The following is a 25,917-nucleotide window of genomic DNA, read 5'->3' as shown; positions in this document are numbered from 1 at the left end:
TTATTCTCTTATATTCACTCATATATCCCACTCATACATCCCAGTTGCATATTGGTTTTTTGCTTATGTATTTGAGTTTTTGTTACTTGGCCCTGTAGCTGCTTGCCTACTGGTCTGCCTGTCTGCCTTTTTGTACCTGCCAGTAAGCAATCAATAAATCAATGAACTGCACCAGTCTGCCAGTACTGTCTGCATTTGGGTCCTTTCCTTGTTCACTGCTTGCCAATTTGTGACAGTAGATCCAGGAAGTGCTGAAACACACAGTCATGCTGCTGTTTACACACTCACAATGCCTGTAATCCAGATTTCCATTCATGCACTTATCGCACAATAAATATGTTCTAGTGTTGACAGTGCAAGTTGAGCACCTCTAAATATTACTGTTGTATTAGACTTCATTAGTTTTAATTATGTGTACCTAATAAACTGACAACTGAATGTTGCAATTTATAATAGTGTTTGCCACTGCATGTCTGTTGTAATGGCTATATGGAAGGTTATGTGTATGACTTGCCTTTATAAACTTACAATATTGAAATACTCCAATAAATATTTTTTTATATAATGCAGAGTGTATTATCACCTTGGTCACGCCTATCACATGCTAATCACGCACTTAACAGTGATGAAGTAGATGCAGCCAGAGAACAATAGGCCTGATTACTGATTACTGGGCCATCTTGGAAACTATTAGGTCAGTTTCAGGTGAAACTAGCTATTAACAGATACTCAGGCAGATTCCTTCCTGAGGGCAGGGCTTATGTAACTCAGAGTAGCTTAAATTTCCAGTTCCCGTCCAATTTTTTCACAATTGAGAATGACTTCCGTATGGGAGCCGAAACGTCTTGATTCTGAAAACAGTGTCCAGATGACTACGACTGAAACCTTTTCTACGATAGAACACTCCTGGACGAATGAGGGACTACACCGTCCTATTTTTTTTATATAGGGATAAGAAAAGGGGATATTATTCCAATATTGATATTTTATATTTATCCATAATTCCTGTTATTCCTTGTGTCCACCATAAAAAACTGAACTCATAGAACAATTTGTACTGACAAAACTGTAATTATTTGTAAGACTAATTGACTCATACTGTAGGCTACTAACCCATAATATAGGCTATCAACACAAGAAATAACAGAAACAAAGCATGCTACTCCTCAATGGGGAACTATTTTATTTCAGTTGTAATAATTCATTCGTTTTTCTTAATGTTGTTAAATAGCACTGGTCGGACTTGCACTGAGAATGTTGGGAAGCTGAGTATTTCGGCGCAAGTTGTGGCTTTGTGGAGTTTTATCTGCCTCGCTCCAAGTTTCTCTCTCTATGGTACACACATTCCACACGTTAACAGTGTGTCTACAGGCGGGAAATCTGGGACAAATTCACGTCAGCATTTCACTTTAATCGTCGTCGCGGTGGCGAATTAAAATACGTCCGTTTATTTTGGAAAACCCCAGTGCTCGTTCAGACAACTTCAACCTCTACCAAACCTTGTGTGAGCTGTTTCTCATGTTTTCTTTCTTTTCATTTCACTGGAAGTTTCCCCCGCCCCATTCCTGCATCAGTTGAGAATTATCAGGACTGTGATTGGCCAGTTGCAGGTATACCTCCTCTCCCATTGGTTTGCAGATACGTCAGTCATGGTCATTTAGTGACTCGTGTGGGAGTTCCCTAGAGTCGGAGATGGAAGGGAAAAGGCTTTTACCAAGCGGAAAGAAGGTAAGAAAGATTTTATATAGCCTAGCCCTCTCTTAAACAAGGTAGATAGGGGACCGAAGCGTTACATGCCTGATTTAATTAATTATTCTTGAACTTCAGGTTGTTCATAGAAATGGGATAAAATGTGTCGACATGTCGTTGGAGAAAAAATGACAAGTCAACGAGAGTCTTGATAATTAATTTTTCATATGCAGTTATAGAAGCACGAGAAGGCGCTGAGATCTTAACGACTTAAGATGCCTTTTTCTATCCATCTATTATAAAAATACCTGTCTGTGTTTTGGGTTCAAGATGAAGGTTTATCATTTAACTAGGCTATATCTACAGTATTTTGGCTTGCAGTTGTAAAGACAGGATGCTACTTGATGAATAGCATTTTGTGTGTGTGTGTGTGTGTGTGTGTGTGTGTGTGTGCGTGCGTGCGCGCGCGCGCCTTACCTGTGTGCTTGTCTTTTAAATGTCAGTCTCTAGGCTATTCCAGGACAGAACCACATTTTTTTTGTGTGTGGATATTCTAGATATCACGTTTAAAACAGTTGTCTCACTGAATCCTAATTATTCAAGTTAGTTAGGATTCAGAGCCTCCCATATCTCTGTCTCTGTTGCTATGGAAACCCCCCACCCCATCCCTCTCCATCTATATTTATAGTAGCCTATATTTGCCAGAGGTAGGGCTAAATGGGGGCCGTCTGCACGTAAAAAACTCCCTGTAATGTTTAAGAGAGAGTGACATGCATTAACTAAAACTGTCTGTTTTCCAAGTGATAGCCTACATGTCAGACAGATTTAATTTGGGGCCAGTCAGTTACCCAAAGTAATAACCTTACAATGATTATGATGATAATAAACAAGAAAAGAATGAGGCAGATGCAAAAATAAAAGAAAAGAAAATATGACATGCATGTTTTGCAGATCTGAAAAAAGATCACATAACCTGAAAACTGCATTACAGGAAGATTTTTAAGTAAAAGCAACATTTTTGATTAGTTTAAGTAGATTTGTGCAAGACAGAACATGCTACTTTTACACTCTATGCCCAAAGTATGAAAGTTTGCTAAAATGAAATCCTAGTCTTGATGGTGTGTTTAACCACACAAGTGATGAATCCCAATTTAAAGGACTACATTGATGGTTGTTACATGTTAATCCATTAAAGGTCCAGTGTGTAACATTTAGGAGGAGCTATTGGCAGAAATGGAATATAATAAGTATGTTTTCATTTGTGTATAATCACCTGAAAATAAGAATTGTTGTGTTTTCGTTACCTTAGAATAAACCATTTTTATCTACAGAGGGAGCGGGTCCACTTTCATGGAGGCCATCATGTTGCACCACCATGATTCTACAGTAGCCCAGAACGGACAAACCAATCACTGGCTCTAGATAGGACCGTTTGTGTTTTCCGCGAGTTTCGCAGCCACCGTAGTTTCTCCTACACGCTTGGAAGAGGAGGATGAGCCGAGCGGTATTTAAATGGTTGCAAACTGCAATTTCACCGCTAGATGCCACTAAATCCTACACACTGGACCCTTTTAACTACTATTAACATACTAGTATAGATTACATTTTTATTGTTATTCCAATCATTACAAACAATTTTCAAAGCACACCATCGGTTTCATGCTATGAAAATCCATTTGCAGAGACTTGAAACTTGCTTGAGAAGTGATGCAACAACAAGCCACTTTTTTCCCCAGAGTAGGCCACTATGGCTTGTTGCTCAGAGTCTTCATACCCACTTCTCAAGCTGAGCTGGTCTGAGGGCTTGTGGTTTAGAAACTTACATGCAGTGCATTCTGGTTCACGTACGCACTGTGGACAGGTGGTCTGAGCAGCAGAGTGCCAATTTGTGTACTAGCAGGAATGATGCTGAAGAAGTTATAGAGTCAATTTTCCTTTAGGGACCTGACACATACAGTAGCTGGGGCCAGAATGTAATCTGTGCCTAAAAGTGATAATCAAAGTCTGTGGGTAAATTCTGAAACTGGAAACCTGTTTGTTTAATGGCAGTCAGAGTACATCTTCTTGCATAAGCATATGAGCTTTTTCAACTACCATATAATCACAGAAACACAGTGTGAATCAACATTGTTTAGCCTTTGTGCCATTGTCTCGAGTTTAGAAAGCAGTTATTTAGAAGGTTGAGTAGAGTGGGTATGTGTGTCATAGAGTTATTCAATCAAGACTTGCTTTCAGGGTTTAAGTGTGTGTAGATGTGTCTGTCTAATAATAAGTAGACAGACAGAGTGAAATACAACTGAGAGAGAAACTGCAATGGCAGCAGCAGAAGAATTGAAAGTAATTAGGATAAAACATGCTATTAAACAGTAATGGCAAAATGGAACATAAACAAAAGCAGGATGATATAAACATGTTGCTGATGAATGCTATTACTTTCTTAACTAACTAGAACATCGGTTTTGGTTACATTATTATGTTTTATTTTGGTTTTTTGATTGATGATTAATGTAGTGACACATGAAAGGAGCCCAGCATGCAGTGTGTTTTAGTAAGGTGTTGTTCCATCGCAAGCCTCTACAACAGCTTCAGTACTCCTTGTCATAGATTCTCCAAGTGTGTGGAACTCTACTGGAGGGATGAACACCATTCTTGCAAAAGATATTCCCTCATAGTGTTTTGATGATGGTGGTGGAGAGCACTGTCTAACACTCACTCCAAAATCTCCCATAGTTCAGTTGGGTTGAGACTGTGAAGGCCATAGCAGATTATTCACTTTATTTTTTTTTAATTTTCATCCTAATCAAAGCATTCAGTGAGCCCTTGTGCCCTGTATGGATCAGCATTCAGTATGATTCTACACTCTATTCAGGTTTTTCCTCGTGTCACCTGTCACCCGAACTTAATCATTGTTGTATCCAAGTGGAGACGGTGAAAATGGCACTTGAAGCTTCTTGTGGAGCATGCCAGGCAGGACAGAAAAAGGAAGTGTCAACCTTTTGGACAGTAATCCAGTTTCCTTGTGAAGAAGAAATACTTTGTTAATCCCCCTAGGGGAAATTCAATTAAATTATTCGGTCAGTCATGGTGTCTAATGTTGTGCTGTGTTCTCCCTGCAGGTCTGTGGACTGTCAGAGTGTGAGTAGCAGGGCAGGAGCATGGCTGCCGGTGAGCACAAAACACACACATCCATCAGTTCAGATCCATAATGTTCATAAACGTCTGGTTTGTTACTTGGCTTGCTATTTCAAACAGAGGTCAACCTCTCCTCAAACACACGCACACAGCAAGCTCTAGTCGTCCATCATTCTTCCTGTCTGGCTGGCTGCCTCTTCCTGTGACATCACCAACAGAAGCAACTCTTCTGTGTGTATTCCTCAATGGGAGCAGGTTTTTAGTAGTGGATCTGGTCATTCTAGAAAACAAAGACATGACTACCTGTCACCTCCTGACTCGCGACCTAGTTTGGGGCCAGATTTACCAAGTTTCTTGTGCCTCAATTTTGATGTTTTCTGCTGCTATAGTTCTGCATGTTACAGTGGGAGAATATAACCTAAAATCTGTATGATGAAAAATTGTTACATTTACCTCAATGATTATAAATGTCGATGAGTACTGTGTTGCATGATATTTCCCTGTGCTGGCTTACAATATGTTTGTCCTGATTAAGTCCAGTATTACCAGTTAAAAATTCTGGATCTGTGCTGGAATTGGGCTAATTTGGTTTGTTGAACTTCTTGTTAGATGTGTTACAGCTATTCTCAATTGAATGATATTGGATTCAGACAATTGATTCATTGGAAATATGGATATGAGGGAAGTCAGAATCTTAAGTCTAGTCCTTTTAATGTTCACTTTAATTTTAAGCTCAAGTGCATATTATTCATCAAACAGTTTTTTTTGTCATCTAAAGACCTCTCTGTGTGAGATGAGTTTTATATATATCTTTCTCTTTTATGCATTTGCATTTAAACCTATAATAACTGACTTTTGGTGCCTGTGGAAACAAGCTGTAAACACAAAACTGACATAATATCGCCTTTTAACTTGATATGGTGAACGTGTTAGCAAACAGTTGCCTATTTATGCATCCAGCAGTTATTGAGCATCATTAGCATTCATTTGGAGTTGTTTTGTGGCCACCTGATGATTGTAAGTCCAACATTCACTCCTTTTAGCTCTGTTTTTGGTCTCTACTAACTCCTGGGGGAAATATCTGGCTCTTTAGCTGCTAAATGCTCCACTGTGTTCACTAGCTAGTTGCTAGCTGTGTATGTCTGCTGTTTGGTGCTGAGCAGGTATGTATAGTGGGTTTATCAGAGCTTTTTCACTGAAAACAGCTGCCTGCTGCTTAAGCGTGCTGAGACTGAACCAAAACAGTAAAGTTGAACCAAAAGAATGAGCTGAAAGAGGCATCAAAATCTGTAGAGCTGAGAAGAACTGCAGAATCGGTGATAATTCTGTGTGGGTTCATCACTACAAACAAATCCTTTCACATACAAGAAGTCAGTGTTAATACAAAATTATTGATTACGGTGGCTTGAAGAAAAGATCACACAGATGATTTGGAGGAGGTACAGTTGTATGGAAAAAGCTCCGCCTCTAAGGAATGAGTGGAAATTTGAGCATGAAATTGCATGAAACTCCCCTATTCTGTGTATAGGGTAGTTTAAGTATAAAGCATTGTGGGTTGACTGATGACATGGATTGATGGAGAGCAGTACATGATAATATCACCACTCTGTCAAAAAAGTTATAATCCATTCTGTTTGAGGTAAATGTATGGGTGCACTGAAAGGTGCAGGGGTAAAAAATATCTTGAATGTATAATATATGTAATAACTAATAACCTACAGCGTCTGCAGAAACTTTACAGTTCTTGCCTTTCACAGCTTCTATAAAAAGATTATCTAGGCTTAATTGCCTGTGGAATTTGAACAAAGTGCTTCAAAATATTTCTATTCACAACAATGCAGACCTGTCTGTAAATGTGTTGGAGGCCAAATATCCCATGAGACTGTTGAGTAATCCTGGTATGGATGGCTGAACTTTGGATTTTGTTTCATTTCTGTGTTGCAGCATTCCTCGATGTTAGGGATGCTCACTCTGTCCTGAAGCGCTTCCCTCGAGCCAATGGCTTCCTGGAGGAGTTGAGACAGGGGAACATTGAGAGGGAGTGCGGTGAGGAGAGCTGCAGCTTTGAAGAGGCCAATGAAGTGTTTGAGAACAAAGAGAGAACGGTGAGCTAGTCCACAGGCTGGTGACACCACAGCACCAGCTCCTGTGTTCAACAACTCCTCCATCAATTATGGTTGCATGATATTAGTGCAATGACTGCTGGAGTAGAGACAGTGGCTATGTAATTGCTCTATTATGGTAATAGAGCATTGTCCCATTGTCCCAATTGTCCCATATTGTCAGATAACTGTGGTAATAAAAGCCCTAAAACAGCCAATACATTTACATGTACACTAGGGCTGCAGGATTAATCAAAATATGATTATGATCTCAATTCAGGCCTCTGTGACCTCACTTTTATGTGACAATGATTCCTCCATGTTTGTAGCTGCATCAGCAAATGACAAGTGTGCGTTATTCCACGTGAAAAACGGTGCACAGAAAGAGAGAGGGAAGGAAGTCCATGTAAATAAATCTAATGAGTGTGAGAGACAGCAGAGTAAAATGAAATGAAAGAGTTTTTCAGGAACAGCCAAAATGTGTCAGTAGGGAACCCAGTGATGGTGTGGAAGAAAAAATGTTTATCTGCCCTGAGTTCTGACAGAAACGCTGTGCTTGTGTTGTGAAGAGTGCTGCATTCAAAGATGACAGTCAAAAGCAAATTTGTACAACCATGTGAAACATCAAAGGCCAGGAAAACTTGATTGTAAAATCCCTATTGCCCGACCACTCAAACATCAATAGAGGGGGCATTAAAAGACTTATTACCTAAGTCCGCTGAAAATATGGCTCTGAGACCTCATGTAAAAACCATGTGTACGTACTAAAAGGTTGTGTCCGCTGGCTTTCATGCACACGCGGGATGTATAAGAATGAACGTGACGTGAGTGTGCGGCCTGTGCTGCGAACTCTAGACCAGCTGTGAGAATATGCGGGACTATTGTCTGGCACTGTCAGTTAGCGACGCCAAACTACAGAGTACTGAAACTAGCCAAATGTTTCAAAATAACGTTACCACTCCAGTTACTGTGCTGCTGTCTATGATAAACCCTAATTATGTCCGCTGATACACCATAATAGTTTGATCATTTATGTGGTTAATGTTTAACATCAGAAAGGCCAAAACCCAATGGGCATCGTCATTTCCAATTTATAGTTCCCGCAACACTGGAGGAAAATGCAGTTTTTCCCACCCTCCATAACTTGTGGTGTCAAATGAATGAAAAAAAACACTATAGTGATATTTATTCATACTTGTATTACTGCTGTGCAATATCCACCGTCTAATAATCTGGTTAATCTGCTACACTTAACTTGACAGTACTCATTATTGCACTATTACTTATTACATTGTATTATACTGTACTATACTTGTACAGTACTATCAACCTGTAAATCCACTTTTGTACTTTACACTTATTTTAGCTTTTATACATTATATCCACTTTTGTACTTAATTTATCTTAGGTGTATTATACTGTATTATATTTTGATTTGCACATCTCTTATTTCTTACTAGAAATAATTGTCTTGTTGCGGACTTATTTTATTATTATTTCTATTTCTATTCTATTAGTACTTCTATTCCTGTGTGCACTGACGTGATAGTGAGCAGCTGTAACGAAAGTTACGAGTTTCCCCTCGGGGAGCAATAAAGTATTTCTGATTCTGAATAGAAACAGGCATCACTCTCTAAATCCTCAATATCACTGTGATGGTTTGTGCGCCCTCCTGTTCGCTTCAAATAGGTATGGCTTATTGAGCGCTATGAAAACCTAGTGAAACTAATTTCCCACAGATGACATGCCTTACTCACTGTGCCAAAACCAAGATCGCCGGGAAACTGGACAGTTTTTTCTGTTTATGTGACATGGAGATGTTAATGCACATCAAGGACTGTACAGTTCCCGAGGCGCACAGACGTCCATGATGCACAGAAGGTGAGGCGCACAGATCCATCTTCCCTGGGAAGAAAATGCAATGTCGGGTGGACAAACGCACTCGGAATAAGTCAAGTGTGATGAGTAATTGATCCCATGGATGTAATTAAGTCAACACGGTGTAGGTGTGGCCTACAAAACGATGCGTAAACATGATGGTGCCTACTTTGGCACTACTGGAGGACATCGCAAATAGAAGAGTTTGGAGGGAGCATGTGTCCAGAGACCACACAGATTTATTGGCCCAAGATGATGACTGGCTTATGAGCCAATTCAGATTGCTAAGAGCTGTCCTCTTGGAACTTTGTGCTGAACTGGGCCTGGCTTTGGAAAGGGGGACCGCAAGGAATCACGCCTTGCAGGTAGCTTGTGTGGTGAGGACTTGCAACGGGAGCTTTCCAAAGGGAGCTGGCTGACCGGTCAAATATCTCCCAATCATCCCAGAGCCGCGTCATGCCAGTCGTATAGGATGGCATAATCATATGTCGCCCAGGTACATAAAATTTCCCTACACTGTGGGTGAGCAGGCCAACATCAAAATAGCCAGGTTTCATTCCACCCGCCACAGCTCCACCTCTTTGCCCATTTTTGGATTAGCCGGAGTCAGGCACTGACAAGATGGCGACGGCCGTGTAGTGTAAATGTGCTATACAAATAAACTTGCCTTTGTACTTGCGTTTGTATTGTCATTTGAGCATGTAGTTAATATGAACCCTTAGGTGACCGTGGTTACCTACTCACCAACCCCCTGACTGAGCGTTGGTACAATGATGTCCATGCTCGGGCTCGGTCAGTGGATGGAATGGACCATAGGGCAGCTGAAGGCCATTGGTGCTGCTTGGACAGTACATCGGATCCCTGCAGGAGCACACAGTCAGCTGCTGTGGAGACGCTGCCCTCACATTCATAGTCCCCCTCTCCTCCTGACTCAGGGTGGCTCGTGATGTGTCTCTGGCGCCAGGCTCCCCAGTTAATACATTACAATCTGTGACAATAAATGGCATTATGTTGTGTAGCTCAATGTGTCCAGCCTGCTTATTGTGCGTAAATTTGATTGTGACACTGACAAATTGTGGTTTGTTGTAACTGGTTTGTAAATTCAGCTGCGAGGTCATGGTGTGTTTCATGTACTTCCCAGGAGTAACATCACACGTCTGAGTTTCCTTCACATGCTGGCAGTGAAGCAAAAACCAGAGATAAATGCTGCTCAATGCCTTTCCGCTACTGTTCTTTATGTTGTGTTACCTACTCTAATATGATGCACTAACTTTAAGTGTCAAGCAGCAGTCGAGGCAGAAATGTGAAAAATGCATCATTTTGAGGCCAAGGCAGATTTATGGTCCAGCTGACATACATGAGTCTGAAAGTCTGTTTTATCAGTACTGATAAAAAACAAACTCCCAAGAATCATGGAGAAAATTATGATGTCAGTTATGACTAGAAAGAAATTGTGATTGTCATTTTGACCACAATATTGCAGCCCTAATTAGATGAGGAATTTGTCTGTCACAAAGTAATACATTTTTCTTTGACAAGGCTCAACAAAGAAAATGCACATTTAAAACACATGTAAAAACGAATGTGCAGAAGAAACTAGAGGGATGTTTAATAAAGCCAGATTACCAGTTAAAGCAGGCTTATTTCAGTAAGGCAGGCTTATGTTCAGGAAATTCTGGAGTGGAGTAAAAAGTGCAATATTGGCTTCCAGAATGTAGAAGAGTAGAAATATAAAGTAGCATAAAATGGAAATACTCAAGTAAAGTACAAGTACCTCAAAATTGTACTTAAGGACAGTACTTGGACTTCTGGACATCGCACACCGTTACCGGGAATATTTCTCTCCAACATGCGCCCACTGTACTCTGCGCTGCAGCAGGCAGGCTTCCAACTCTTCAGAGCAGATCGCGACACACTTTCCAGCAAAACGAAAGGTGTCTGTTTTTACATCAACAGTGGCTGGTGTAACGACGTGACAGTGATTCAACTGCACTGTTCTCCTGATCTGGAATATTTTTTCATCAACTGAAAACCCTTCTACTCCCCCCATGAGTTAGTTTAATTCATTCTGGTTGGTGTTTAGATTCCACCACAGGCCAATGTGCAGGATGCACAGCGCATGCTCGCCGACCAGATACTGTGTGTGGAGCGGAGAAACCCGGACTCCTTAGTTATTGTCCTTGGTGACAAGGTAAATCTCAGCCATGAACTCCCCAAATACAGACAGTTTATTAAATGTCTGACCAGAGAGGAGAATATTCTGGATCACGACAGTAAGCAGTGCCTACCACTCCGTCCACCACGCTGCACTGGGACACTCTGACCACGTCATGGTCCATCTGATTCCTGCAGTGACCTGTAAGGCTATGGAGGACCTTCGGGCGTGCTTGTACTGTACTGACTAGGATAGTTACAACAACAACAATCCCTGGTTCACAGCTAAACTCAGACAGCTAAGGTTGGAAAAGGAAGAGGTGTTCAGGAATGGAGACAGGGACAGGTTTCAGGAGTCAACGTACAGGTTTAGCAAGTGAGAGAAGCTAAATGACGGTACTCAGAGAGACTACATAACCAGTTCTCAACCGATGACTGTTTCTGCCTGGAGGGGCTCAGACAGATCACCAACTACAAACCTATGCTCCCCCCACCCCCACTCCATTAATGATTTAACGCCTGGCCAACCAACTGAACAGGATCGTGTTTGTGGATTTCAGCTCAACACCATCATCCCAGCTCTGCTGCAGGACAAGCTCTCCCAGCTGAGTGTGCCTGACTCTACCTGCAGGTGGATCACAGACTTCCGACAGGAGGCAGAACATCAGGCTGGGTAAACATGTCTCTGACTCCCGGACCATCAGTACCAGTTCCTCCCAGGCTGCGTTCTTTCCCCTCTGTGCTTCTCCCTGTACACCAACAGCTGCACCTCCAGTCACCAGTGCGTCATGCAGCTGTTTGCAGGCGATACCGCCCTCAATGGGCTCATCTCTGAGCTGGGGATGAGTCTGCCTACAGATGGGAGATTGACCACCTGATGCAGTCAGAACAACCTGAAGCTCAACGCCCTTAAGACAGTGGAGTTGGTTGTGGATTTCAGAAAGAGTCCAGCCCCACCATCCTCCATCACCCTGTGTGATTACTCTGTCGACACTGTGGAGACCTTCTGCTTCCTGGGAACCATCATCACTCAGGACCTCACCAAGAAAGCCCAGCAGAGGATGTACTTCCTGCGGCAGCTGAAGAAATTCAACCTGCCAAAGACAATGATTCAATTAAATTCAGTTCAATTTTATTTGTATAGCACCAATTCATAACATAAGTTATCTCATTGCACTTTTCCTATAGAGCAGGTCTAGACTGTACTCTATAATATTATTTACAAATCCAACCATGAGCAAGCACTTGGCGACAGTGGCAAGAAAAAAACTTCCTTTAAGAGGCAGAAACCTTGGACAGAACCAGACTCAATGGTGGGCGGCCATCTGCCGCTGCTGTGTTAGGTTTTGAAAGAGAGAATCAGAAATACTTTATTGATCCCCGACGGGAAACTCTTTTGCTACAGCAGCAGCACACTATCACATCAGTGCACACAGGAATAGAAGTACTAACCAAAAAATATAATACACTATAATACAGATCAGAAAAGTACCAAGTGGGTATAAGTATAAAATAACCCTTATTTCTGGAAGCGCAGTGTTCTAATGGGCTAATAAGGTATTATGAGCTCTTTAAGATACGATGGTGCCTGACCATTAAGAGCTTTGTAGGCGAGTAGAAGGATTTTAAATTCTATTTTGGATTTTCCAGGGATTTGCCAGTGCAGAAAAGCTAATATTTGAGAAATATGATCTTTCCTAGTTCTTGTAAGTACACTGCAGAGTCTTAAGGTACTTATTCTGGCAACCTTAACCCATAATAAGGAATTGCAATATTCCAGCCTAGGATTAACAAATGCATGGACTAGTTTTTCTGCATCATTGAGTTAAACGATAAATCCTGATCAAAGATAACTCTGAGGTTCCTTACGGTGGTGGTGCAGGCCAGGGCAATGCCATCTAGAGTAACTATATCTTTAGATAATGTGTCTCGGAGGTGTTTGGGCCCAAGTACAATAACTTCAGTTTTGTCAGAGTTTAACATCAGATAATTGCAGGTCATCTGGGTTTTTATGTCCTTAAGGCATGCTTGACGTTTAGCTAACTGATTAGTTTCATCTGGCTTGATTGATAGATATAATTGGGTATCATCCGCATAACAATGAAAGTTTGTGGAGTGTTTCCTAATAATATTGCCTAAAGGAAGAAAATATAAGTAAAATAGATCGGTCCGAGCACAGAACCTTGTGGAACTCCGTGACTAACTTTGCCGTGCACGGAGGACTCACCGTTAACATGTACAAACTGAGATCAAGAAATGGCTTAGATGAAGAAATCGTTTAAGTAGCTGAAGAAGGTCAATCAGAGAAAAGCAGTCTAAATATATATCAGGTTTTACAGCTCTTTCTAAGGTCCCTGTGTTTGAAGATAAATCAGTACCGATTGAGGGCAGGACGTGATGAATTTCTCTAGTAGTTAAAATTTTATCATTAAAGAAGCTCATGAAGTCGTTACTACTGGCGGCTTTAGGAATACATGCGACTCTGTAGCCTGGCTACATTGCTGAATGGAAATCTGGGGTTGTTTTTATTTTCCTCTATTAATGTAGTGGAGTAGTAGGCTGCCCCGGAGGGCTTTCGGGCTCCGGAGTATGTTTTATGACTATCTTGCCAGGGTAAATGAAATTCTTCCAGATTATTGGAACACCATTTCCTTTCAAGTTTTCGCAATGTTTGCTTTAATTGCAGATTTGGGAATTATACCATCGAGCTAACCTTGTTTGTTTTATTATCTTCTTTTTTAGAGGGGTGATAGAACAGAGTGTCGTTCGCAGTGAGCCTGCAGCACTATCAACAAGATGATCAATTTGGGAGGTGCTGAAATTAGCATAGGAGTCCTCTGTTATATTGAGACATAGCACTGAATTAAATGCAGATGGAATCGCTTCCTTAAATTTCACTACAGTACTCTCAGATAGACATCTATAGTAGGTCTAATGGCGTGTAGTAGTAATAGGAGTTCAAAAGTTATTAAACAATGGTCCGATAATGAAGGATTCTGAGTTAAATGTTCAATTTCAATGCCATATACCAGGACAAGGTCGAGGTGTGGTTAAAACAGTGAGTGGGTTTGTGTACACTGACAAAAGCCAGTCGAAACTAATAATGAGATAAACGCAGTACTAATGTCCCTATGAATATTGAAATCACCTACAATAATTACTTTGTCTGTTTTAAGGACTAAACTTGATGAAAACTCTGAGAATTCAGATAAAAATTCAGATTAAGGACCAGGAGCGCAATTCACTATAACAAATAGAATTGGCTACCGTGTTTTCCAGGTTGGGTATGAAAGACCAAGAACAAGACTTTCGAATGAGTTATAATTTAGTTTAGGTTTAGGGATGATTTAATAGGCTTGAGTCGAAGATGGCTGCAACTCCACCTCCGCCTGGTGCCTTGAGGAATGTGAGTATTAATATGACTGGGTGGTGTTGGGATTTACAATGTTTAAAGGGGGGCACCCACTTGTGTAGGTGTGATCAATTAATTATGACTATCTGAATTATTAAAGATAATCATAAATAACTTCAATGAATAATAGTCCTCGGGGGGCACCACTGCTCTTAAAGAAGAGAAATGATAGCCAATTAATTGATGGAGTCTCATAAAATATACCTATCAATTTGGAACTCAGATTAATAATTAAATTAATAACTATAAGCAGAATTACCGCTAATAGCTAGTAGGTTGAAGGATTTGGAGTTCAACACAGAGGAGGTTGGCAAATTACTCACTCATGCAATATTAAAGAAGCCAGCATAATTATACACAATCGTTTATTTAAAAAAGATAAACAAAGGAAAAACACACAATATGAAGACTTACTCTAACTACAGAACAAAAGGGTGTGTGTGTGTGTGTGTGTGTACGCGTGCAGGTTCATCTGTGGAGTCCCAACTTTTGATTTTATTCATTTAAGTAGTCGGGGGGCAGACACCATCACTAAGGAGTTTTGGGTCTGTAACTGCTCTAATGTAAGCGCAGAGTATAGGACTGCAGTTCTGCCTCCTGGTCTAAACTCTGAGTTGTCATGGTTTTGGTCCACTAATAAACTCAGATTTCTAGATATGAGAGCTGCTCCATCCAAAGTGGGATGAACGCTGTCTCTCCTAATCAGACCAGGTCTTCCCCAGAAAGTCCGCCAATTATCTACAAAGCCCACATTAATAAGGTAATAACATTAATAAGGTAATAAGTGCGCATGCGCCAGCCCGCATGCTGCCTGTTGCCGTAGCTCCGTCTCGTCGTCTTACTTTTTCCAACTTTTAACTTTTCTTTTTTCTTCCAAACTTGAGTAACTTGTGTGTAAGTGTAATTTAAACTACGCTCTTTGCGAAAATGAGGGTAGAAAGTGTTTTTGTACTTTTTTTTCGCCGTGGAACTTCTTCTTCTGCTACTCGGTCGGTGCACCGCTGCAGATCAGCTGTTTGGCCGCATTGTTTACACCAGGGAACAGCTGATCGCGCTGAAGCCGAGCGAATAAAATGGACGAGCTAACGGCGTTAGCCCGGAGTCAGACGGAGTTCCGTGAGTGTAGCTTGATGTGCTTCTCAGAGATATGGCTACACCAGGATATCCCGGACCATAACGTTTCCATCGACGGCTTTCATACTGTTCGGGCTGACAGGGATCACACCGGGAGCGGTAAGCGGAAAGGCGGCGGGCTTGCTGTTCTAGTTAACAACAGATGGTGTAACCCTGGTCACATTACCATCAAGCAGAGTATCTGTAACCCGGAACTGCTAGCTGTGGGACTCCGGCCATATTATCTGCCACGTGAATTTTCACATGCCATTGTTGTGGCTGTTTACACCCCCCCCCCCTCTGCTAACCCGGCATCGGGGTGCAACGCCATTCACACCACCATAGCACAACTCCAGACTCAACACCCGAGTGCCCTCATATTAATCTCGGGTGACTTCAACCATGTCAGTGTTTCAACAACACTGACTAATTTCACCCAGTATGTGAGCTGTCCTACTAGAGAGGAGAGGACACTGGACCTGCTGTATGCTAACGTGAAGGATGCATACAGCTCTTCCCCCCTCCCCCCTCTGGGTAGGTCAGACCACAACCTGGTTCACCTCAAATCCTGCTATGTGCCTCTGGTTAAAAGGCACCCTGTGACCACAAGGACAGTGAGGAGATGGTCAGAGGAGGCCTATGAGACACTGCAGGAATGTTTTGAGGTGACAAACTGGGATGCACTCTGTGAGCCTCATGGAGAGGACATTGACGGGCTCACTGAGTGCATCACTAGCTACATTAACTTCTGTGTGGACTGCAATGTCCCAACCAAGATGGTCCATTGTTATCCAAATAACAAACCGTGGGTAACAAAGGACATCAAGGACATTCTGAATGCCAAGAGGAGGGCCTTTACGGATGGTAATAGGAAGGAGGTGAGGGCAACCCAGGCTGACCTGAAGGTGAAAATCAGGGAAGCCAAGGAGAAGTACAGGAGGAAGCTGGAGCGTAAACTCCAGCAGAACAATATGAGAGAGGTCTGGAGCGGCATGAAGACCATCACTGGCTTCAGACCGACTAGCAGCAGAGGAGTTGAAGGTAGCTTGGACAGGGCCAACGAACTGAATCTGTTCTTTAACAGATTCGACACACCGGCTCCTGCTCATCCCCCCTCTAACTCAGCTGCTGTCGGCCCTCAAGCTCCTCTGAGTACTCTGCTCCCCCCTCCCCATCAGGCTAACGGCCCTCTCCAGACTGACGACTCCCCCCCCCCACCTGTAACTTCTGCTGTGTGCCTGACTGCTGACCAGGTGAGAGGACAGCTGATGAGGCTCCACTCAAACAAGGCTGCAGGCCCCGATGGCGTTAGCCCCGGGGTGCTAAAAGCCTGTGCCCCCCAGCTATGTGGAGTCCTTCAGCATGTCTTCAACCTGAGCCTGAGTCTTCAAAGGGTCCCCATTCTGTGGAAGACATCTTGCCTCGTTCCTGTGCCGAAGACGCCACGCCCAGTGGCTCCAAGGACTACAGACCGGTGGCACTGACCTCCCACATAATGAAGACCCTGGAGAGACTAGTGCTGGAACAGCTGCGGCCCATGGTCAGACCCCTCCTGGACCCCCTTCAGTTCGCCTACCAGCCCCGGCTGGGAGTTGAGGACGCCATCATCTACCTGCTTAACCGCATCCACACCCACCTGGACAGGCCGACAAGCACGGTGAGGATCATGTTTTTTGACTTCTCCAGTGCTTTCAACACCATCCGGCCTGCCCTGCTGGGGGAGAAGCTGGCAGCGATGCAGGTGGATGCCCCCCTTGTGTCCTGGATTGTGGACTTCCTGACTGGCAGACCACAGCACGTGCGCCTGCAGCACTGTGTGTCGGACAGTGTGGTCAGCAACACTGGGGCCCCTCAGGGGACCGTCCTCTCTCCCTTCCTCTTCACCATCTACACCACGGACTTCAGCTACCACACAGAGTGCTGCCACCTTCAGAAGTTTTCTGATGACTCTGCTGTGGTGGGAGCGGTGGTGATGAGACGGAGTACAGGGCTGTGGTGGGTAACTTTGTTTCATGGTGCGAGCAGAACCATCTGCAGCTCAATGCAACAAAGTCTAAGGAGCTGGTTGTGGATCTACGGAGGGCCAAGGCACCAGTGACCCCGGTTTCCATCCAGGGGGTCAGTGTGGACATTGTGGAGGACTACAAGTACCTGGGAGTACACTTAGATAACAAACTGGACTGGACCAAGAACACTCAGCCAGAGCCGCCTCTATTTTCTGAGGAGGCTGAGGTCCTTCAACATCTGCCGGACCATGCTGAAGATGTTCTGTGAGTCTGTGGTGGCCAGTGCTATCCTGTATGCTGTTGCATGCTGGGGCAGCAGGCTAAAGGTAGCAGACGCCAACAATAAACTGATCCAGACTCAATAAACTGATCCGTAAGGCCGGTGACATTGTGGGGGTGGAGCTGGACTCTCTGGCGGGGGTGTCAGAGAAGAGAATGCTGGCCAAACTACATGCCATCTTGGACAGTGTCTCCCACCCGCTCCATGACGTGCTGGTCAAGCAAAGGAGCACCTTCAGCGGAAGACTCATTCCACCAAAAAGCACCACAGAGCGCCACAGGAAGTTATTCCTGCCTGTGGCCATCAAACTATTAAACTCCTCCCTCTAAGGGTTAGTCTGTATGACCCTAGGTCACTAAACTGGACATTGAGCATTACATCTCCGCCATAATTAATAATAATTGTGCAATATTCTGAGTACTACTTCCGTGCAATATTAGTTTTCCCTTGTTAGTTTTTTCTTATTTATTGCTACTGATACTATATACCTCAATTACTCTTCGACAGTACATGCACCTCCGCTTATTAATATTATTTATTACATAATTAGTGACATTGTATTTTATACTGTACTTCACCATCAACCAGTAAACCCACTTGGTACTCAACACTTAATTTATCTTATACTTATACTGACATGATAATTAATTTATTTCTGACCTGTTTATAGTGTTTATAGTGTATCATATCGTTTTCTAGTACTTTCTCCCGTGTGCACTGATGTAAAGACGAGCTGCTGTAACAAAGAGTTTCCCTACGGGGATCAATAAAGTATTTCTGATTCTGATTCCGATTGTTTGCTGGACACTACCTCAACAGCCAGTGGCGGAATGAAGACATGTGGCTAAACATGTCATCACTGGTCAGATTTGGCAGGGGCCCAGAGGAAAACTATGGAGTCCGACATTGTCTTTGCATATGTACACACTGACTCAACATTAACTTTAGTGACCTCCGATTGGTGTAATCAGGAGTTGTTACTGCAGATGTGACTGACTACTGTATTTACGCTTATCCTTTGCCAAATCCAACAGGTAGTAGGCAAAGTTCAAAGGCCAGAATCCAGACACGGTCCAAGGGAGACAAAGAATAATTCCAACTGAACTCACCAGAAACCACTGCCTGACCGCTTGACATAGGTACAATGATACACGCACATGACAGGAAACACAGTGATCTGACAATGAACAAAGGAAAAGACGCTGACTAAATACCCTAACGGAGTTGAGACAACGAGACACAGGTGCAAACAATCAAGGAGGGGCCAACAATCAAAACTGGAGGGAAAGCAAACAAAGACAGGAAGCAAAACCACAAGACACACAAGGGGAGGAAAATACTACAAAATAATACAGGAAATATGACAAAACCTCAAATTATAACACATACTGCCCCATGGCTTTCTGTAATGATCTTCGCAGCAGGGGAAAGACGCAGCACCCCATTATGGCCAAAAGGAGGAAGCCCACTCCCAACCCAACACCCAGTTTGGCTAGAAAGGCTTTCCATTTACCAAAAATGTTTTCAAACCAGTCCATGTCCAGCATACCAGGCCCTGCATTTTTGTGTAACTCTACTGCTAATGTCTCTAACAGTGTCATTGCCTTTGCAAAGGAACCATCAGGCGCTGTCTTGTTAGGAATGAACGTGTAACAGACTCCGCCTTTCTCAGCTAACAGTATGTCTAGTGCCATTCTATTCTGCCATGCCTTCTGTGATGTGGCATGTACTTGTTCCCCTAGAGCTGACAGTGCAATCTTGTGTGTAATTAATAAACCGTTTCTGATTAAAGTACAGGTAATTCATCCAAATCCACATTTTCATTAACAGTATACCACCAACACAGAGTAGTATTCATTCGGAACTCCCTGAGGGACACCCCCGTCTATCCAAATTCTGGGGTCCTCCTGGAACCCAGTGTCTCTCCTTGCTCAGTTCCTTTTGTGAACGTGAATTAATCTCTTGAATTGTTTCTCTGCGATCAACCGGATCTCTTGAGTCAGGACCACATGTGTGCATGTGTCCAGTTCAGTGGGAGGGAGGAGCGAAGGACTCCTTCTCCACATACCCAAAACATGTCTGGCACTGGAACAGTTTGTCTCAACAGCAAGCCTACAGGTGGATTGTAGGTTCTGGTCTGAACCCCCCTTATCAGCCTACTGCCTCCTGATGGCTCCCGGAGGAGTCATATGTGGGAACAGTTACCAGGGAAGTGACCCGTCCAGGTCCCCAAATCATCCTAGGTGCTGTTCTTCATTTTGAGTTGTCAGTCTGCGACGGGAAATGTGTAGAGTTTCTGCTGTCCTGATATCAATGGGTAGCTTGTTCCACAATTGTGGAGCCAGGACAGCAAACAGAGAGATTTTATTGTGCAGTAGCTGGATGTAGGATTGGCCTGAGCTATTCGCAGCATGGTAGGCAAGTACCACTGTCTTGAATCAGATTGAATCAGCCACCGGTAGTCAGTGCAGTGTGCGGAGGCGCGGTTTAATGTGGGAGAACTTCGGAAGGTTGAAGACCAGCCAGGCTGCTGCATTCTGATGCAAGTGTAACTTGTGTTGTGATATAACTACCAAAAGTTCATAAATGCAGCCTATGACTAAATAAAATAATCACATAGCTGAATGTTTTTAAAAGTTTTGTATTTTGTTTGGTTTAATAATTGGGCCAAAAAGAGGCATGCTACCTTACCTTTGTGAGTATGACTGTACTCTTACAGTCAGTTAGCCGGCTTGTGAATGAGCAGATGTTGCACCCAGCCACTGCAAAACTGTTTGTGAGCTTCAAGGGATTTTTAACTTAAGCTTATGCAAAGTGTATGCACTCAGTCCAAAAACGAGAGAGTTTACAATGTCCGGGTATGTGAATGGAGGTAGTGCATTGGGGTCTATAATCAAGTCCAAGTATATGGATCTCCCGTGTCACCAAGTGCTTGCTCACGGTGGGATTTGTTGGGTCTCTGTAAATAATATTATAAAGAGTACGGTCTAGACCTGCTTTATAGGAAAAGTGCAATGAGATAACTTATTTTATATTTAAATATTTTATATTTATATAAATAAAATTGAACTGAGTGTTGTTTATTGTGCATAGTTTGTCCAAATACCATTGCTTGGCATTGTGATTCAAATTCTCCTGGTAGGGTCCCTTTGCTTTATCTTTTACCTTCTCCATTTCTTCCTGTCTCCATCAGATTTAATGGATTTAACCAACTTTTTAGCCAAACAAAGTGCTTTCCTCATAAGACGGTGCATGTTGGGGATGTACCTTCACCTTCATGTAAGAAAGCTTTTAGCTTTAGATAAGGAGGTGGAGAAAGAGGAGAAAAGAGATTTATTGGGAAGGAGGTCCCCACCATTTTCTTTCAGCTGCCCATAAGGTGGTTCTGTCAAGACAACCACAGAGAGGGGGGATGGCATGCAGCAATAGGCCATGGGTTGGATTTGAAGCTGGGCTGCTGCGGTAAGGACTCAGCCTTGTACATGGGGCACACGCTATACCAGGTGAGCTACCAAGGCCCCCCAGAAGGAGTCAGGTTAGGAGAGAGCTGATAGGACAAATGAGGTAAGAGAGGAGGGAGACAGGTTGGGGCGGATAGGGACAGTATGCGTAGAAGAGAGAGATTTGAGTGTTTTAGAGAGTGGGAGAGTAGGATATGAAGAAGTGGTCAGAGACACGAAGAGGATTTACAGAAAGGTTAGTGGTAGAGCAGTTCCCTGTGAATATGAGGTTGAGTTGGCAGCTCTGTAAGTAGGAAGGGAGGGAGAGATTGAGAGAAGAATAGTAAAGGTAATCAGTCAGATGTTAACCTCCCTGTCTGGATGTTGAGGTCACCAACAAGTACAAGCGGGGGCAATATTCAGGGATGTTTGAAAGGAGGACGTCTATTTCAAGAATTCCCCAAGAGGACCTGGTGAGCAGTTAAGCACAACAATGTTTAATTTCACAGAATAAGTAACAGAGACAGCATGAGGTTCAAAAGAAGGAGTGTAGTGTGGAAGCAGGTGAAGCGAAAATCTCCATTTGGGGGAGATTAATAAACCAGTGCCACCCCTTCTGCCAGTGGGTCTGGGTGTGTGGTTGAAGGAGTAGGCTGAGGAGAGGGCTGCAGGCGTGAACGTATTCTCTGGTGTGATACCAATCTCAGTGAGAGCAAGGAAGTCCAGAGAGCTCAAGGAGGCCAGCTGACTGGCAGTTCCACATGAAATTAGAGAGATTAAAGTTCTCATTCATTTGGATTATGTTACTTGGTTTGTACAAGTGACAGATCATTGTTAACAAGAAAACATTGTTTAAATACCTTCAGATTGGCTGTCTGCCACTTTATGCATTTTTAATAAATCGATTCCGTCTGGTTCTTGAATTTGAAGAAAGAAGAAATTGTGAAAATATTTCTTACTATGACGCTACAGCCATGTTGTCAAAGTTGTTAGCTGTAGCTTTATTTTAATGACAATGTATTTAAAAGCACATATGTTGACTTTTTGGAACGAATTAGAGTTCAGATTTTAATTATGCAATTAAGTGCATCCCATGTCAATATGTGATGTAAATTTGACAAATTTGACTGTATTGCAAACAGGCACTTGTTCACAGTGCAGCAGTAAAGAGGAACCTTTAGGGAGGACAGATTGTAGCACAGATTTTGCCTCAAGTGAAGCTAAGTCTGAAAACTACCCCGACTGAAACCAGGGTAGTCTGGGGAAATATATTTCCATGGTAATTTAGGTCAGATTTATTTAAACCTCCTTTATAATAACAGTACAATAACAGAATTTCCTGAACATAAACATGATTTACTGAAATAAGCTAGGTTTAACTGGTAATCTGGCTTTATTAAATACCCCTATGAGTAGTCTGACTTTGAAGTAACAAACAGTTCAAAGTGAAGCCAAGGTGTAAAAAAGTATATCTCCTTTGTGTTTCCCAGATGGAGTTCTGGAGAACTCGCAGCGTCTACACAGTGAGCAGCAACAGCGAGGGGCGCTCTGAGCGTGCAGACACCGTCTACATGGTTGTTCCTCTGCTGGGTGTGGCCCTGCTCATCATCATCGGCCTCTTCCTCCTTTGGAGGTGCCAGCTTCAGAAGGCCACTCATCGACGGCCCGCCTACACCCAGAACCGCTACTTGGCCAACAACCGCAGCACCCGCAGCCTGCCGCGCATTCTGGTTCACAGGGAAATGGCGGCGCACACTGAAAGCTCGCACCAGGAGTCCAGCACGCGTCCAACTGTGGTAGTGAGTGGTGCTGAGAGAGGAGGAGGTTCCCAGTCAGACTCCCATGGCCTTCACCAGCAGAACACTTGTGCCCTCTATGTCCAGGACTCCTCCCTGTCGGTGGCCTCACGGCTGTCCGGCGCCACACCACCTCCATCTTATGAAGAGGTGACAGGACACCTGGAAAGCAGTGGTGATGAGACCTCAGCACCTTCATACAGCGATCCTCCACCCAAATATGAGGAGATCATAAAGGAGAAATGAAACAGAGTAAAAAATAATGTTGCCATGCCACTGTGTCTGAAGGAGGTCAAGGCTAGCAAAAAAGTAGTTTCTGCCTCAGTTGGTGCTGCTGGCTGCAGGTTGATGAAACCCATATTGTAATTCCCATTTTTCTGCACCATACAATACCTTTGTTTCACTAATGGGTGCAACCTAAAGCCAGTCACCCCCATGAGTATGTGTGCCACCTAGCATTGTTGTTCATAGTTTACCCTAAACACCTTGTCAGATAATGGCTTTGGCAAACAGTGAATGGCAAACATGGTTCCTGCCGCAGCCACAGCGGGTACTAAATGTACAACAAGGTGCGTGGCCCTGGTAGCAGGCTAGAGAAGCAGGCAGGTTTCCGTGCACAACACGAGGTGGCACAGTGGGATTGAAGCTCTATGTTGCAGCTTGGCATTTGCCCTTGCTGGACCCTGTGACTGTAAGGTTTCCTTGTCAACAGGCTGGCGCTTTGTCTTATCTGTCTGTGTGTGTGTGTGTGTGTGTGTGTGTGTGTGTGTATGTATATGTATATATATGTATATATATATATATATATATATATATATGACTCTTTAAACTGTACATACATAGTCGAGAGTGGAAGTACTGGGACTCTGAGCCAAAGTTGTTTTTTAGTTGAATGTTCTCATGCTGTATTGTTGTTTTAGATCGTTTACAAGTTTGATTTTCACAGATAATGAAAAGTTAAGCACGTGTGTAGGCAAGATTAAAAAGCACTTAGAACATCTCCACTTTAAAGGAAAGGCCCATAATTAACAGCCAATTGGGCTCAGATTCATCTTCTAATGCTACGTCCGTGTTTCACTTTTGATAATTCAACTGCGAACAAGACTGAGCTCACTTACTTTCCTAATACTAGCTCTATTGACTGTTTCTTGACGGTTGTGAGGTTTTTGGACAACCTCCACACACCAGCTGTTGTTCACTTGCAAAGCCCTGCATTTATGCTTCCTTTTCACATGCTCACTATTTAGTGATCGCAAACTTCTCCAGCCAGACAGATTCCCCTCATGTGCTGTGTGGATGGTCATTTGTCATGGACCTCAGACAGGACAGCCTGAAACAATATCTCATAATTTTAAAATGCCTCTAGAAAAAAGGGGTGCCGGCCACAGCCTTAAGGTGATGACAGAGAGGAAAGAAAAACAATGTGGAGCCAATTACTTCACTCTGTTTAGTGCTGTGGGTACAAATGATGTGTGTGGACTTATTAAAGTAATAATTTCCTCTGTGCTGTGCCATACAGAGGCAAGTTTATTTGTTGCCAAATGTACAGTCTTAACACTTACCATGCATTCTACCTTACTATGACTTAAAACCAGGCATATGTTTTCTATCCAACCTTCCCAATTCTTGTATTTTTGTTAGTCTGAGTCAGTACATCTATTGCTGAAACTGTTAGTTGATTAGTTAATCGACAAATTACCAACAACAGTTTTCATAATCAGTTTATCTGTAATGTCGTTATTTAAGCAAAAACACTTGTTTGTTCCACTGTGAGGATTTGCTGCTTTACTGTGTTTTATATTGTTGTAAATTTCGTATCTTTGGGTTTTAGACTGTTGGTCCATAGAATAATTCATAATGAAATTAATTTTTGGTTGCAAGGCAAGCCTAAATACATCATTCTGGCCTCCAATGCCAAACAGCAGTAGGGTAAGTAGTAAACTCCTGCTCACCATGAAAAATATGAGTGGACCTAGGAGGCAATCTGACACAATGAGAATCAATATCTTATTACAGTCACAAAAGCTTCATCTCCTAAAATCCCAACCTTCTCTTTAAGTGACTTTCCTGGTAGTGCCATAAAATATGGGACAAGCAGAACTGCTGCAAAATGTAGGACAAGTATTAGGCTGTTTTGAACAGGGGCGACGATGCAGTACAATAATGAGATGTAATTCTCTATGAAGATTATCCAAATACACACAAACGCATACATTCACTCATGCACAATCACACTTCTGTCTATGTACTATGTGTATTTGAATGCATGTACTGTATGTGTGTAGATGAACATATACACATTCATACATGCTCACAATGGGCACAATCAGCAGTCTCAGCTCTACAAACCACAGTGTAATGAGTCAGTATAGCACCTTTGTTGCAGGTACAGAGTGGACTGAACTGTGTTAGCTTAAGTCCTACTGTTATATCACAACTTTGTTTAGAATTGTTACATTTTACATGGTGCGGTTACTGTAGCAGTATAGTTGTGTGGACACTAGATACAATCAAAGTAAATAATTGTAAATAACAATCTTAAAAAGTGTGGAGACGCAATCTCACCATCACTGGAGACATGACGTTCTGTAATCTAAAGATTATTAGAGCTGCACTGGCTAAACTTCACCATTTGTCAGCTCTGAGTAGTAAAAAGATACAAATATTTAAAGTTTGAAAAGTTTGAAGGATTACTTTATACTTATAAATTTTACAACATGAGGCAAACTGGTGAAGACGTTCAGCCAATGCCAGTGAGTCCAGGTTTCTCTGGATGTTGTGTTTGGTTGCTGCCTTTTAGGAAACAGTTCAGTATTTCTTACTAGTATGTTTGAATTCATCACTCCCTGTGGGTGGAGAAGAAGTGACCATGCATTATACCATAAATTAGATTGGATAAATACTAAAGATATGGA

At 42.7% G+C, this 25,917-nt stretch overlaps 1 protein-coding gene across 1 annotated transcript; it reads left to right on the top strand.

Annotated features, from left to right (window-relative positions):
• The first annotated feature begins 1,603 nt into the window (after positions 1-1,603).
• Positions 1,604-25,538, top strand: LOC122888633 (transmembrane gamma-carboxyglutamic acid protein 3). The gene is made up of 4 exons (XM_044223301.1): positions 1,604-1,728; positions 4,806-4,854; positions 6,766-6,926; positions 22,697-25,538. Exons 2-4 carry the CDS (start codon positions 4,845-4,847, stop codon positions 23,246-23,248), a joined length of 723 nt encoding a protein of 240 aa, XP_044079236.1. The 5' UTR covers positions 1,604-1,728; positions 4,806-4,844; the 3' UTR covers positions 23,249-25,538.
• Positions 25,539-25,917: the final 379 nt, after the last annotated feature.

Source organism: Siniperca chuatsi, linkage group LG14 (genome assembly GCF_020085105.1).
Source record: "Siniperca chuatsi isolate FFG_IHB_CAS linkage group LG14, ASM2008510v1, whole genome shotgun sequence".
Classification (NCBI taxonomy): Eukaryota; Metazoa; Chordata; class Actinopteri; order Centrarchiformes; family Sinipercidae; genus Siniperca; species Siniperca chuatsi.
Note: the sequence above shows the minus strand (reverse complement) of the source record. Positions and strands in the feature narration are given on the sequence as shown.